General features: G+C 36.8%; 3 protein-coding genes and 1 non-coding gene across 4 annotated transcripts; all 4 read right to left on the bottom strand. All coding sequences in view use genetic code 12, as the record gives it.

Moving 5' to 3' along the window:
- Positions 1-1,586: 1,586 nt before the first annotated feature.
- On the bottom strand, positions 1,587-3,698 carry CDC45 (DNA replication initiation factor cdc45; the record flags this gene model as incomplete). Its single annotated transcript, XM_001523498.2, has 1 exon — positions 1,587-3,698. One exon carries the CDS (start codon positions 3,696-3,698, stop codon positions 1,587-1,589), a length of 2,112 nt encoding a protein of 703 aa, XP_001523548.2.
- An 822-nt stretch (positions 3,699-4,520) lies between these two features.
- PVL30_002493 (uncharacterized protein) lies at positions 4,521-7,295 on the bottom strand (the record flags this gene model as incomplete). Its single annotated transcript, XM_001523497.2, has 1 exon — positions 4,521-7,295. One exon carries the CDS (start codon positions 7,293-7,295, stop codon positions 4,521-4,523), a length of 2,775 nt encoding a protein of 924 aa, XP_001523547.2.
- Positions 7,296-9,110: 1,815 nt separating this feature from the next.
- PVL30_002492 lies at positions 9,111-9,181 on the bottom strand. The gene has a single exon. It is a non-coding gene; the product is annotated as a tRNA-Gly (tRNA).
- Positions 9,182-10,103: 922 nt separating this feature from the next.
- GCY1_1 (Glycerol 2-dehydrogenase (NADP(+))) lies at positions 10,104-10,991 on the bottom strand (the record flags this gene model as incomplete). Its single annotated transcript, XM_001523496.2, has 1 exon — positions 10,104-10,991. One exon carries the CDS (start codon positions 10,989-10,991, stop codon positions 10,104-10,106), a length of 888 nt encoding a protein of 295 aa, XP_001523546.1.
- Between the last annotated feature and the right edge of the window lie 3,526 nt (positions 10,992-14,517).

Raw genomic sequence — 14,517 nt, 5'->3', positions numbered from 1 at the left:
AACCCAAGGCAAGGAGGGTTGATGATGATGATGATGAAGGTGGTGATGATAATAATAAAGATACTCTAAGCCAAGCTCTTGCTCATCGTAACGTTTGCTATTTTGCAACTTTGCATCTAATAGAAATTTGTATTGCTGTGCCTTAATGAGAGTCTACAACATCATCACGCGTTTTTTTTTTTAACTGAGAGATCCCCCAAAAACTAAGTTGTTCAAGTTGGGGAATTGTGGGGGATCGTGGGGGAATTGGAGAATTTGGGGGCGCTCCTTTCTTATATTATCCTCGTTTCATCTATACAAAAAAGAGATTTAGATAGAGTGAAAGGAAGAGATGAAGAAAGAAAAGGATAGGAAAAGGAAAAGGAATAGAGAAAGCCACGGAAAAGAAGTCAATAGATCTACATGTGTTTGCCTTTGACAAATGTAGATTTTATCAAATGGACTAAGCCCACTGTGCAGTGTACCCCACCATTTAAGGATATGGGGTAGATTTTGATCTCCGATCTTGATCAGAACCCAAGAATAGTGTAGATTACCGGTTTGTTGGGAATATATTTGTTCCTTCCTCTATCTGATTAATTGATTGATTGGTTGGTTGCAAGGGAACTGACTCTTTTTTTGTACCGGTCGGCGATAAATCAAATGATGTTGCATCCTATTTATCCGGTGTTGCAATATACAGAAGGTACTTGCCCATGGTGGAAACACACACAATAAAGACAATAAAAAGGTAAAGGGAAAAAGCAAAGAAATTTAGAGTGTTTTCCAAAGCACCAGAGTCATTAACAAATCGGGTATTTCCGTATAACCAGAAATATAAAACTGGGGTTGACGTATTTGTACATTGATTCAACACTTCATAACCTTATCGATAGAGCATGTTTTTCCTTTTTAGTTTTATTTTTGCTCTTGTGGTAATAGTTGTTGTTTTCATTTGATTACTCTATTTGAAGAAAATTTGGGGGATCCTCTGGTTTTCCCCCCCCCCCCTCCGCCCCCAAAAAATTAATAAAAAATGAAAAAGTATTTGTTAGTGTATTTGTTTATTGGTTGGTTTTATTTTTTATTTTTACCAGCCCTAACCAATTTTTAGGTGGTGGGGGGGGAGGGGGGAGGAAAGGGAAAAGGCAGAAGACATGGAGGGAGCAAAACAAAAAAGGTAGTGGAAGGAAACGATAAACGCGCCAAGAAGTTTTCATATTTGTTTTTTTTTTTCTTTTTTTTACAGTCTTTTTTTATGGCACCTATAATTAAAAATGAGAATTTCAGTGCATCTCAAGTGTTTCAAACCAAGGATGAATTGAGATGGTTATAAAACATGTGGTGTTAATCGGAACTACGGAAAGACAAGACGATCTAAAATAGGAGTTGATGGATGTGATAGGCTAGAGGAATGTATGATTGAAATTGTTTTGCTTTGGTTTGCTTTGCTTTGCTTTGCTTTGCTTTTTTCCTTTTATTTTCACTTTGCTAATTTACAGTAAACTTCATTATAAAGCTGCGGTTGTCACTAATGCAAAGTGTATTCTGTATTCTCTGTTCGCTATCCACGATTCTCTATTTCTCTACTCTAAAAAGATCAAACACTAGACGAGCCCGCTGAGTGTCAATTTCTCCAAAAATGGCGCCAAATCATCCTTCCGGATTTCAATTACTGAACTGTTGAAACTATCAACACGCACTTTTGCACCTGAAGTTTGCGACAATTGTTGAAAGGCAACACTAAATGTGTTGAGTCTAGTGGTCATGGACTCGGCGGTAATCCTATCATTTTTGGTCTCCTGCAACAACTTTGCCTTCTCCGACGCACTCATTCCACGAGGATATCGAGGTGCCATACCAATCACCAAGTACGTATCGCTGCTAGCATCCAAGCTCGCCACCACCAAAGGTTTCAAAGAATGGTTCCCATTTATAAAATCGAGTTCCGCCAAGTTTTCAATAAGCCATGAACCCAACTTCGACAACATGAGTGGGTTGATAAATATCTCCAAATCGGGAACAGCACCATCGTTCAATACACATAGTCTATAGAGTTTGAGGTTCTTGATCATCTTCCTCTCCAAAAGCGACATTCCTGTTCGGAAAGTGATTTGCTGCAAGTTTTTAGCATACTCCAACCCTCGGAAAAGCAACTCGCTACCTTTGAGCTTAGTGAATGTGGAATTACTCGTGGTGTTGGTGAGCGACTTGTTGACATTTAATGCGTCCCACGCAGACCAAAAGTTATTAAGCCACGATGACTCTTTTCGTCGCATCCTCCTGCGTATTCTCTCTTCCTCGTTATCAATTAGTCTATTGTCTTCTTCGTTCAATTTGGCAGAGTCGTGGATAAACTTTTCGTCCAACTCAAGCAATGCACTTAGTGCCTCAACGCATTCCATTGCTGAAAGCAGGCCCGTATACCCATAAGTTTTAATAAACCCTTCTCGCACAATACCTTCGAGACCATAAATGGGAAGGTATCTCCGGAAAATGATGGGTAGTTGTCTCTTGACCTTGGTATCCATGTAAAGCCATTTTTGTTGTGCTACTGCTAGCGAGACCCCCATCTTGGCAAATAGCTTATGAAGCCTTTTTTTACCTTCATCAGTCCACAAATTGAGTTTGGAATTGACTTGACTCGAGTAGAAAAATGCATCGTAAAGAGTCCAGTGCCGTAGAAGAAACAAATGGTAATCTCTCTCTACTCTTAGCATTGTATGGTCTGCTCGTTTTTTGGTCGACTCATGGTTTGGATTCAATCTCATAACTTCTTCCTTGAGTAATGGCTGTAATTTGTCGTAAATCTCGGGATAATGGCTATCCAAAGAGGAGGTTCCAATGATTGCAATCCAAAGGCTCTCCAAATTGGTCTCACCAATTGCCGTGAGTAATGCATATACTGTAATGGTATTGGCTGTGCCTATAGTTGATCCTTGATTGTAGTATGCACGCACAACATCCTCATATGAGGACTGCTCTTTTCTACGACGTCTCTTTAGCAGCTTTGCCAGTCGTTCTTGCAATTTCCTCTTTCTTGCAACCGTAAACTCAGAGTCATCTGAATTGATAGCTGCTTCCTCATCAGCCTCTGTGTCTCCACCAGACGTTTCATTCTCGCTCAACTCTGAATCTTCTGGATCTTCCTCCTCTTCCTCTTCTTCATCATCATCATCATCATCACTTTCCACTGATAATGCCTCATATGCTTTCTTTTCCTCCTGAAGGTTTCCCTCGACATACCCATCATCAAAACAAATCACCACATCAGACCCAAACAAATTGTCCAAGTTCCACTGCCTATTCCCATCAATGACATATATCTTTCTTGAGTAGTTTCTCAATGAATGTGCCAAGTCTAGATTATCAGTAGCAGCATTGCCATTAGCAAAAGAGTCCTCAGTGAGTAGTTCCTCGGGGTTGATATCAAGAAAGTTTTCGACATCCAACATTGCTCCGCAACCTATCAAGACCACATTTGCAACATCGTAATCTAACTTATTGTAATGTGCTTTCAAGTCATTGTATCCGAGCACTGGTAGTAACTGGTATTGTATAAGCTCCTTCTTGAGCAACATGCTAAACATCTTGGCGGCACATAGCGAGTCAACGTCCAAGCACGATACAAAGATGACTAATTTACATGTCGAGTGCGAAAGTGATGTTCGCTTTAGATCCCGATAGGCACTATAGTATTGATTTGGCGTGATGTACATTGAAAGTATCTCTCATGGACTTGATGAAGCGTCAATATATATATATATATATGTGTGTGTGTGTGTGTATTATTTATATCTATGCGTGTAAGTGAGTGTATATGAATGTATGTGATTCTTTTCTTGTTGTTGTTGTTGTTGTTGTTGTTGTTGTTGTTGTTGTTGTTGTTGTTTTTTTACCACGAAATTGATGTTGGTCTTGTATCCATGGATTAAAGTTGTATGCTATTAACTATGCAATCGTTGTGGAGTTATCTACAGTTTGGTATTCACTGATCAATGTATATGTATTTTTCTGTTTTTGCTCTTTCTTTGATGGTTAATGTTTTGATGTTTTTTTTTGGTAATAATAATGAAAAAAATAAAATAAGAAAGAAAGAGTGAAGAAAGATTGTCAAACTCAAACGCGTCTTGTAAAAAAGAAAAAAAAAAAGAAACTGACACAAAAGTGTTGGAAACAATCTGAGAAGAAAAAAATGCAAGAATAAAAACATAGCTACCAATTTGACTGAATTTCAAATAACTACTCAATCCCACCATCCACCAAAACTATCAAGACTTCCTAAATTACTAATTTCATCATGAAGAGGAAACAAACCTTACAGCACTATATACAGAAGCATAATTGGGTATTCATATAATATTTGAAATATGAGTCTGAAAAATGAAAACAAAAAATAAAGAAATGAAAAAAAATAGTACATACTCTACAATGTCTCAAATTTAGAAAACTAGCACATATATAAAAATGAAAATAAAAAAATAAAAAACGTAAACTAAAAACCACCTTCTTCCAACCTCATTGATTCACCTGTAAACATATCATGGATACTGGTTTGGTCTGAGACCAAAGAATCCTCCCGGAGCATCGGCAGGATCCAATCTGCTTGCACCGCCCATTCCTTCGATGCCTTTCCATGGGACATCATTACCCCACCAGCTGAGATAGTGCTCCTTGTACTGCACAGCGAAAAAGATTATGATAGCACTAAATGCCACGCCAGCGTCCATGGCTCCCGACAAGACGAAATTGTACTTTTGCCACCATGCCAAGTAACGACTCTTTATATACCACATGAACAAGATCGACAAGTAGACACCACCAGTGTAGAATGACAAATTGTATGGTGCATAGTACAAGAAGCCTCCAATCATCAACGTTGGCTGGAAATACTTTGTATACTTCTTTGGTGCATACTTTTTGAATGCTATGCACGGGAATGCCAACAAGAATCCAATAAGGAAACACCATTGCAACACCGGATACAACCCACTAAACACCTTTTTAGGGCCAATAACACCCCAAAGTATACTAGCGCTGTAAAAGACTGTAGAGTTGGGGCAAGTGAATTTCTGCGTGTTTGTGGGTGAGCAGTAGTTTGGAATGTTTTCAATTTGGAAATTGAGCACGGCCAAGCCAAGGAACGACGAAACAAAGATGGACAACATCTGGCATCTAAATACGGCCCTTGGTGGGATCTTCACATAGTGTGCCATTTTTTGGTCAGAGATGTAATTTTGAGCTTGTCCATTGATGTTGTATCCAAATGCCTTGAGAAACATCAAGGCCAACCCGTTTCCAGGTAAGGCAAAGCCAACAATCAATTGCACCAACACATTTAATCCGAACGAGAAACCAGTGGTGGCGTAAATAATCGTTAATGGGATCAAAAAGACAAAATTGATACCAACAGCAAAGAATATACCCCAAACGGGAGTTTGCACGGGATATATTTGGACACAGATTATCGCCAAAACAATGGAAACCACCAACACCAATAAAAACACCCAATCGGGGACCTCCTTGTATTTCTTCATCATTGTAGTATGTGGATCGTAAAATCCTTCGTAAACAGAGCCTCGCCAGTTTCTGAATCCATGGACCAACCCTTTCAAGGCATTCCAAATGGGCTTTCTATTCATAAAGCCTTCATACACAATTGAGAATGGGTAAAGCGCAATAAAGGATCCATAAACAACCAAGTTGGCTGCTGAATAGTATGGTGGACCAACTTGCTCATACTTTGTTTGGTCAAACAATGTGTTTTCATCAACAATGTTCTTCACGTTATACCTATTTCCATGCTGATCGAATAAGGATGATGAGTTGATTGGAATGTAGCCTGTCCATTTGTAGTTTGAGTACCACAAACCAACAATGACAAAAAAAGCAAGCACTGTGCCAATGTACTGGTTGATTTGTGCGTAGAATGGGTAGACCAAAGCTCCATTAAAGTTCAAGATATTCCAATCGAATGTTGGTATTGGAGACATACCCAACCCTGAGGCACTGCCCGTAATAGCAACCAAATTGACATTGTTTGGAGCAAACCATGTGAGAAAGTTAAAGTATGACAAAAAGTTCATAAAGTATGTTGGAAACCAATTGTATACAAATGAAAAGGAAAAAACCAAGAAAAACCAGCGGTAACGTGAGATTTTCCAGCCATTGATGTCTTCCTTGGTTTCTTTTTGCAAAAGAGCCTTGTTCAAAGCGATTGTTGGCAAGATTGTTGGCCAGATCGCCTTGTGGGGATAAATTGCAAATTTTCTCAAGATGCCTGCAAACCCAATGCCCAAGTAGTTTGTAGCCAAGATGAGCAATACTTGGTATCCAAAATCCACCCATTGGTTGTTGTAGAAAAGCTCGAGCTTTTGTGCGTGGAGATTGTAGCTGACGTATGAAATACCATTGGAGACACTATAAAAAATAGTGGCAAGCATTTGTTCCTTGTGTGTCCATGGACCGGGGTTCAAGTTTATGGAAAGTTTCCAAAAATTGAGTGTCTTGTGTGGAAGGATCTTGGATATCAACACGCCGCTCGGGTAAAGTAAAAGCTGGCAAACGGCACTGCCCAATGATACTGCTGGCTGACGTTCGGCAAAAAACTGGTTGATAAAAGTACCAATACACGTCCAAATGATACCAAGTATATAGACTCTCAAAGTTTCGCATGGAATCATAGGGTCGTCAAAGGGGTCAGTAACTGCACGCACCTCGGGGTATGGAGAATGGTATGCAATCAAGGCAGCTTCTAATTTCACTTGAAGATCCCAGTCAACTATCTTGAACTCGTCAAAATCCTGGCCTTCTTCATTATCTGAGCTACTACTATTTATTTCAGAACTGGACTCGACGGTGACTTTTTCGTTAATTGTTTCAATTTTTTTATTATTGTTGTTATTGTTGTTGTTGTTGTTATTCTCTGCTTGAATTGACTCGCATGATGTTTTTTCTTCAATCATTGATGGTTCGTGCTCTACCAATCGCTTGATAAAGTCGTAATCGGCAGTAGGGAAATTTACATCGTCATCGTGATCAACTAGAGCCTCTTTCAAGATACTAAGTGATTCCTCAATGGACAAGTTTTGAATTTTTTCAATCATAAACACGGCGCCAGTGGGAATATCGCTATAGTCCACAATATTATCATAGTTTAATCTTTTCAAGATGATTCTTTTTTGCATCTCGGTCAACATCTCACCCACATGAGCCAATGAAACAGCAGCAGAGTTGATTGCTTTGAGATCCAACTCGTGATCCTCGGCAGCAAACCTATTTCTAGAAGAAACAATAGTTTCTACCTTTTCATTCATTTTCTAGCTTATGTCTTTTTGTATAGTTTTACCTTGTACTATCTTGTACTATCTTGTATCGTCGTTTATGTTTTAGTTGAATTTTGTATTATTTTTTTTTTTGGTAGTGTTGTAGTTTCCTTAAACTTTTGAATTTAGATGTGGAAAACGGGAACAATCCACCTCATTTTATACCACTTTGGATCACATCTAGGAATTGATAAGAGGTGTAGTATTTTGTATATCGGTGCCATATATCAAACGTAGACTCCACACATTTATTTCACAGTCTTTATCAAGGCGTGTTATTGGAAGTCAGTATCATTGATAAAGACCAAGAAAAAAAAAATAAGAAGAAGAAGAAGAAAAAATACCCCAAATTTTTTTGAAAGTTGCAAAAAGAAAAAACCTTCAAGTAAAGAAAATAAAGAAGTGTGGTGGTAGTTGATATCAAAAAACTAGTAGTTTATATGCCATGGTAGTCGTAATTAATTAATTAAATTCAATTTAATTTGATTTAATTTGATTTAATTTAATTATTTCTCAGGGCTTGGACTATTATTGAATATTATTATATTTGGATTTCCACATCTGACCCTTGATATCTGTTATGGAGAAAGTTCCAAGCTTCGCACGAGTAACAACATACCTCCAGGACTTTGTTTGAAGAGGATAAATATTCTGCTTTCTTGTATGTAGTTGTGGCACCACTTTCACCTTCACCTTCAACTAACCACAACAACAACAACGACATTATTGATGGTGATAGCGACAGATAAGAAGTGGCCAGTTTTTCGTACGGCACCATGAATCAGTTTGATTCAGTTTGATTCAGTTTGCCCCAGACTTTAAAGTGTTGCAATGACATTTCTCTTGGCAGCACTCATTTGCTCGTTCTTTTGCTTTCCATTTTTTTTTTTTGGCTTATTTTTTTTTTCTTGTCGCTTTCAACTTTTATCGAATCTTTTTATATATTTTTTTTAGGTTTGGTAGTTGTTTCCAATTATAGGTAGTAGACCAAATTGAAAAAAAAAAAAAAAAAAAGAGAACAAAGTTTGTGTGTGTGTGTGTGTGTGTGTTGTTGAAACAATTGGTACGATATGGAAAAGTTGATTTCAAAGAATAGTTGATACTAAAATGTATATCTTTTGGTATTGTATAGTATACTTATTTGAAGCAACTACCTGCCAAAATCATATAATGAAGATTGCGAGAGCATTTTTTTATAATTTTTTTTTTTTTGTTGCGGTGGTAGCTAATAAAAACGGTACTTTGTTTTCGCGAATTTGCATTGTTTCTCACGCGATAAATGAACAAGTGTCAAGAAATTCTTATTGTTCTATAGGAAAAGTCAAAGCTGCCGTGTAATTAGGTTAGCAAGTGTAAACCTGGATGAGTTCATTCAAGTAAAAAGCAAAGCCAGTTGTTTTCCTGATAAGGTCTTATCTAAGATGTGGCTGAAATTTTAGTGGTTGGCAAATTAAGACCTTATCATGGTGTAGCCGTGCGATTTGCCAAGGTGAAAATATTCAATCAAGCGCGGGGAACAAGAGAAGAGAGTGTGTGTGAGAGTAAGGGTAAGAGAGTGTGTGTGTGTGTGAGAAAGAGAGTGAGAGAGAGAGGCGCACTTCCTATCTCATTATTTGGGTTGTCCAGCAGATAAGTGGTGGTAAGACAAATAAAAGAAGAAAATACGGGGAGAAACAAGTTGTGAATTGATGTGAAAACATATCATTCTGGTAGAATCAATGCATCACCTAGTTTTTTTCTTTCTGTTCTCTAGTTTTGAAATAAAAATTAAAAAAAATTGTTCCTAAATGAAATGGAAAAAAGAAATGCGCAAACCCGGAATCGAACCGGGGGCCCAACGATGGCAACGTTGGATTTTACCACTAAACCATTTGCGCTTGTTCTTGTTTAATGTTAGTGTGCACTTTGCTATCCCTAGCGGGTTCTATATTATTTCTTTTTATAAATTACAGTACCAAACGATTTCAAAGATGAACAATAAATAAAAGATAGTGATTTGTTCTTTAGCTTTGGATTCCTGGTTATAACCAATTTAGTTGATATTGTGGCTTGAATTGTCTATTTACTGTGTCTTCCAGAAATAAACTTGCAAAGTTGAGCAACAATTAAGTGCATTGACTATCACCTTTATAATTTTTTTTGTTTAGTATTGCGTTAAAAATATTTCGAAACTTTTTTTTTTAAGTAAATAGTCTATAACTTTAAAATCAACTAAACAGAAAAGAAAAGCAAAAAGACTAGGAATAAATGATTTTTCCTCAGGTTTTAAAGACAATGATGTGATTCAACATATTTTACCAAGTACATTTCAGAAAAGAGTTAGTCCATACCATTTTTTTTTTCTTTCACCCTTTCCAAACCTCTGTATTGACATAGAATATATATACAATTTGCAACCTTCAAACTTATAAAAGATAAGCTGGAATTGTTTTTTTTTGATAATGCGCGCACGCCTCAAATAGAGAAATTATTTCTTCTCTCTTTATTTATACTTCATCTCAGAATCGTCTACTTTGTTGTTTTTTTTCCTCCCCTTACATAAACTCTGAGATTGGTTTTAGAGAACTTCTCACACTTTCTCACTTTCTCACACTCTCACACTTTCCCCACTTGTTACAAAGAAAAAAACAAATCCTTTTGTCTGAAATTTCATGTCTATTTTCACTCAGCACCCATTTTTATTATCATTTTGAGTTTAGCTTTCTATATAAACTTTTCTCTATCTTTTTCTATCTCTATCTCTATCTCTATCTCTCTATCTTTCTCTCTCTATATATAAGTGATAAGATCCCTCTTGCATTAATCATCAAAGTTGTTAAACTTTGGGTTACATGTTCTAACAACGCCATCTTTCTCCGAGAGGTTGTTCAATGCCTCAAAGTCTTCCTTTGACAAGGTGAATGTCTTGATGTTGGAGATGACTCTTGACTCAGTGACGGATTTAGGAAGCACAACGGTGTTTCTTTGTACGGCCCATGAGATCAAGACTTGTGCTGGCTCTACTCCATTCTTTTCAGCAATCTCGACAATGGTCTTGTTCTTGAAAAGTGGCGAGTCGGTTGAGCCCAATGGAGAGTATGCTTCCAAAACAATGTTTTTGGATTTCAAGTAGTCAACCAATTCAGGTTGTGTGAGCAATGGGTGTGCCTCTACTTGGTTGACTGCGGGAACGACATCAACGCCCTCAGAGTTTAACAACTTTTCCAATTTCTTGACGGTAAAGTTTGAAACACCAATGGCCTTGACCTTCTTGCCTTCCTTGTAGATTTTTTGCAATGTTTTCCAAGTGTCAACGAAATCGTGGTCGGTGTATGGCTCTTCAGTTTCTGGGTTCTTGGATACTGGCCAGTGAATCAAGTACAAGTCTACATAGTCGAGACCCAACTTCTTCAATGATTCGTCCAATGCCTCTTCAACGCGCTTGTGGTCAGCATTCCACAACTTGGTGGTGACAAACAATTCTTGTCTTGGAAGTTTTGCTTCAGCAATTGCCTTTCCAACTTGTTCTTCATTCTTGTAGATGGCTGCAGTGTCAATGTGCTTGTAGCCATTGTTCAAGGCTGCCAAGACTGCCTTGTATGCAGCGTCTTCTTCGGTGGCTTGCCATGTTCCCAAACCAACTTGTGGAATCTTTGCCCCGGTGTTTAAAGCGATTTCTGAAGTGTTTAAAGTCAATTGAGCTGGCATTTTGTCAATGTGTTTGGCCGCGTGTATATGTGTGAATGTATATATTGATAATATCTAGAGAAAAGGGGGAAAAATAAAAAAGAAAGGGAATTGATCGAATTAAGTGGGAGAGATTTTAAATAAATATATATATATATATACTGGTACTGGTCCCGTATCGTTTCAATGGCAAATTGCTTGATCGACTTTGTTGCTCACACACACACACACACACACACACACCCCTCTCTCCCTCTCCACTCAACAATTGCCGCAAAGAATTACTAATCAAGCAAGTAAAGCCATAGTTTTCCATTTTTTTTAACCACAACCACCACCACTACTACTACTACTACTACTATTACTATTGTTACTATTATTAATATAATAATTATAATAATAATAATAATATTATTATTATTTAGTATTTAGTTTTGATTATTTTGTATTGTTTGACAAAAATGAATGGTCGTGCAATTACCTACAAATATACAATTTAAATTATTTAGTTTCGGAGGAATTCCAGTATGGTTGTTGCGAAATCACTAATGACAGAATGCGCCAAAAATTATTTTCCGTTTAAAGACATGGTTGAAAAGAGTTCTTTTTTTTTTTGGGGCAGGTTTAGACAGTTGAGGCAAGCCACAAGATGTATGAGCAGGACATAACAAGGTATTAGACAAAGAGAAAAGAACAAGAGTTGGTAGGAAAAAGTTGTTACAGAGTATCCCTATAATTGCTAATTGCCAATTGCTAATTGCTAATTGCTAATTGCTAATTGCCAATTGCTCTTGCTCTTGCTCTTTTTTTTTTCTTCTGTCACTTCTCACAAACATTAAGGATTATTGAGTTTCTCGTGCATCGAGTATTAATGGTGTGAATTGTAAGGTTGATGATTTGATGGATGCACCATACATACGAAATACGTTGAACTGCGATATAAGTCTATATATATATAGACATATGTTTCTCTATGTTGTCTGTATAATTGAAACAAATGTTATTCAGCACACTTATTCTTATATGGAGGGGAAGAGGAGCGGGGAGAGAGAGAGGGAGAAAGAGAGAGAGGAAGTATATATATGTATATATGCGTGGGTGCGGGGAGAGACAGAGATAGAGAGGAAAATGAAAGCATTTATGTAGTATGCATTTCTTCTATGCCATTGAAAGTCTGAATAATCGAGTTATACTGCAAGTAGCTCAACCTACAATGTCTTTGTCCTTATTATGGTCTGCGCATTTGTATTGGGCTTTGCCTCACTTGGCTTTGTTTTTTCGTTCTTTTTTTGTTCTTTTTTGTTCTTCCTCTGTTTACGGGGAAAAGAGGGAGGGAAGGGGGGGGAGGAAAAAGGCGGCGGACGCAATTCGTTATGCTGCGCTTTGCCATGCTGTGCTTTTCTGTGCCATGCCATGCTGCGCTATGCAATTCGCCATGCTATTCTGTGTTATGTTATGTTATGTTATGCATTGCTTCATCATACCAATGTCCATACTCGCGTGCATCCTAAAGTGAAAAAGAAAAAAAAAAAAAGATTACTTGAGAAAAATGGAATTAAAGAATAATAAGAAAAAAAAAATAGATATCGCAAAACGGAATTGTGCTTTTCCTTTTTAATTTTATTTACTTTTTTGTTGAAAGATAAAATACTTTAGACCTGGCATGCAAACATCCGCCACGGTTGTAAATTTTTCTTTTTCTTTTGTTGTTTTTTTTTGGTTATTGAAGAGAATTGCAAATGTAACTTTGAATGTGGTGCAAACAGTGCAATTTTACCTGCTGAGGCGTCGTGGGCTTTTTTTTTATTATCAAATATTTTGTGTGCTTCTTCTTCAATTAATTTCTTTGAATTAGATTAGAGTATACAACTTTTGGATGTAGTTACACAAAGAGAAGAGCGCGACAATCACGACCACAATCACCACCACCACCCACAACAACAACAACAACAACAACTTAGATTAGTAAAATAATTGTACTTATCTAATTGGTGAAGTTGGTGAAGTTATCAAAGTTGTTGAAGTTGTTTTTGGAGTTTGCAATAAGAGGAACAGAAATAAAAAGAGTTTAGAAGATAAGCATGTAAATAATATGTAGTTTCAAAAGCAGTTGTGAATATCAGATTTCCTTGTTGTTGTCATTGTTATTGTAACAATATATATATATATACAGACAACGCCGTGTGGTTGATCAGACCAAAAGTTTTTTCCCTCTCGGATATGTTCAAACAATATTTCAAACTTTGATAAAACAAGAGGAGCGACTAAACCCAAAATGAAGAACAACAAGAGGAGAAAGAATAAGAGATTAACAGAATAAGCAAATGCTGAATTTCAAATTCCTTTGTTTGGGTTTTGTTCTTCTTGTTTTCATATAGCTCTTCGTGCCTCTACGCCAACGCCATAACTCTTTTTCTTTTGTACTATTCGTTTCTCTTATGTTGGTACTTTGCAGTTTCAGTTTCAGTTTCCAATTTTTTTTTTAGTTGTAGTAGTTGTTGTAGTTTATATATTTTTCCTTTTATTTATCTTCTCTAATTGTACGCGTTACGAATATGAAGAGACAAAAACAAAAACAACAAAACCCATTGAGTCCAGATTCACATTCTGTTACGTATACGACAGTGTAAGAGTAGTCATACTATTGGTTAACAAATAGTTGTTGTTTCTTTTTTTTTTATCATTAAAGATTGGAGCTATTAGACATTTATGTTGTATATAGGTACAATGTGTTTATTATCTCTCCTCCCCTCTTATATATATATATATATATATATATATATATATCAACATCTACAGATATATCTGTAGATATGTGTATTGATCTTCCGGCTAAGGTCAATTACGAACAATCAGCAATCGGTTGTTTATATTTTTTATACTCATTTCATTGGTATATATCTTTGCTGCTTGTTGGTTTAAAACAAACAAACAAAATATAAATAACCAACCAGAAGAAGATGGGAAAAGAATTGAACACACAAAAGTATAGAGTGGTGCAAAACCCGTAAGATGCCTCCTCCTCGCTCTATCTCTCGCACTTCTCGCCCTTCTTCCGAAAAGAGGAAAACAAAACAAAACCAAAAAAAAAATTATTTAAAGTGAAGTGAGGTGAAGGCGTAGAGACAGACAAGTAGTATCCTTCAACCCTGCGCCAACCTACATCTTCATTTCCTTTTTAATTCTTAAATATTTATCTTTCGCTACATATATGCTGAACGACATTATCGAAAGCATCGACAACAGATACATGTGCATCACCCTGTAGCCCGTAGCTGATATTACTTGTTACAACTATATATATATATATATATATATATATATATATATATACATACAAACTCATGCAAACTAATGTCTCGTCAAAAACTCACTCGCTTGTGGAGGATATGTGATCTTACATCGACCATAGAGTATTTGGCAGACCGTTTTTCTTTTTCTTTTTTTTCTCTCTTTATGTTGTTGCACTGATGTACAGACAGACAGAGAGAGAGAGAGATATGTGTGATCCGAAAGAGCTAAGGCAATGGACTGAAGTTGCCGAATA

This window comes from Lodderomyces elongisporus, chromosome 3 (genome assembly GCF_030384665.1).
Source record: "Lodderomyces elongisporus chromosome 3, complete sequence".
In the NCBI taxonomy this organism is placed as follows: Eukaryota; Fungi; Ascomycota; class Pichiomycetes; order Serinales; family Debaryomycetaceae; genus Lodderomyces; species Lodderomyces elongisporus.
The sequence above is the reverse complement of the archived record's forward strand: the minus strand, read 5'-3'. Positions and strand labels throughout refer to the sequence as shown.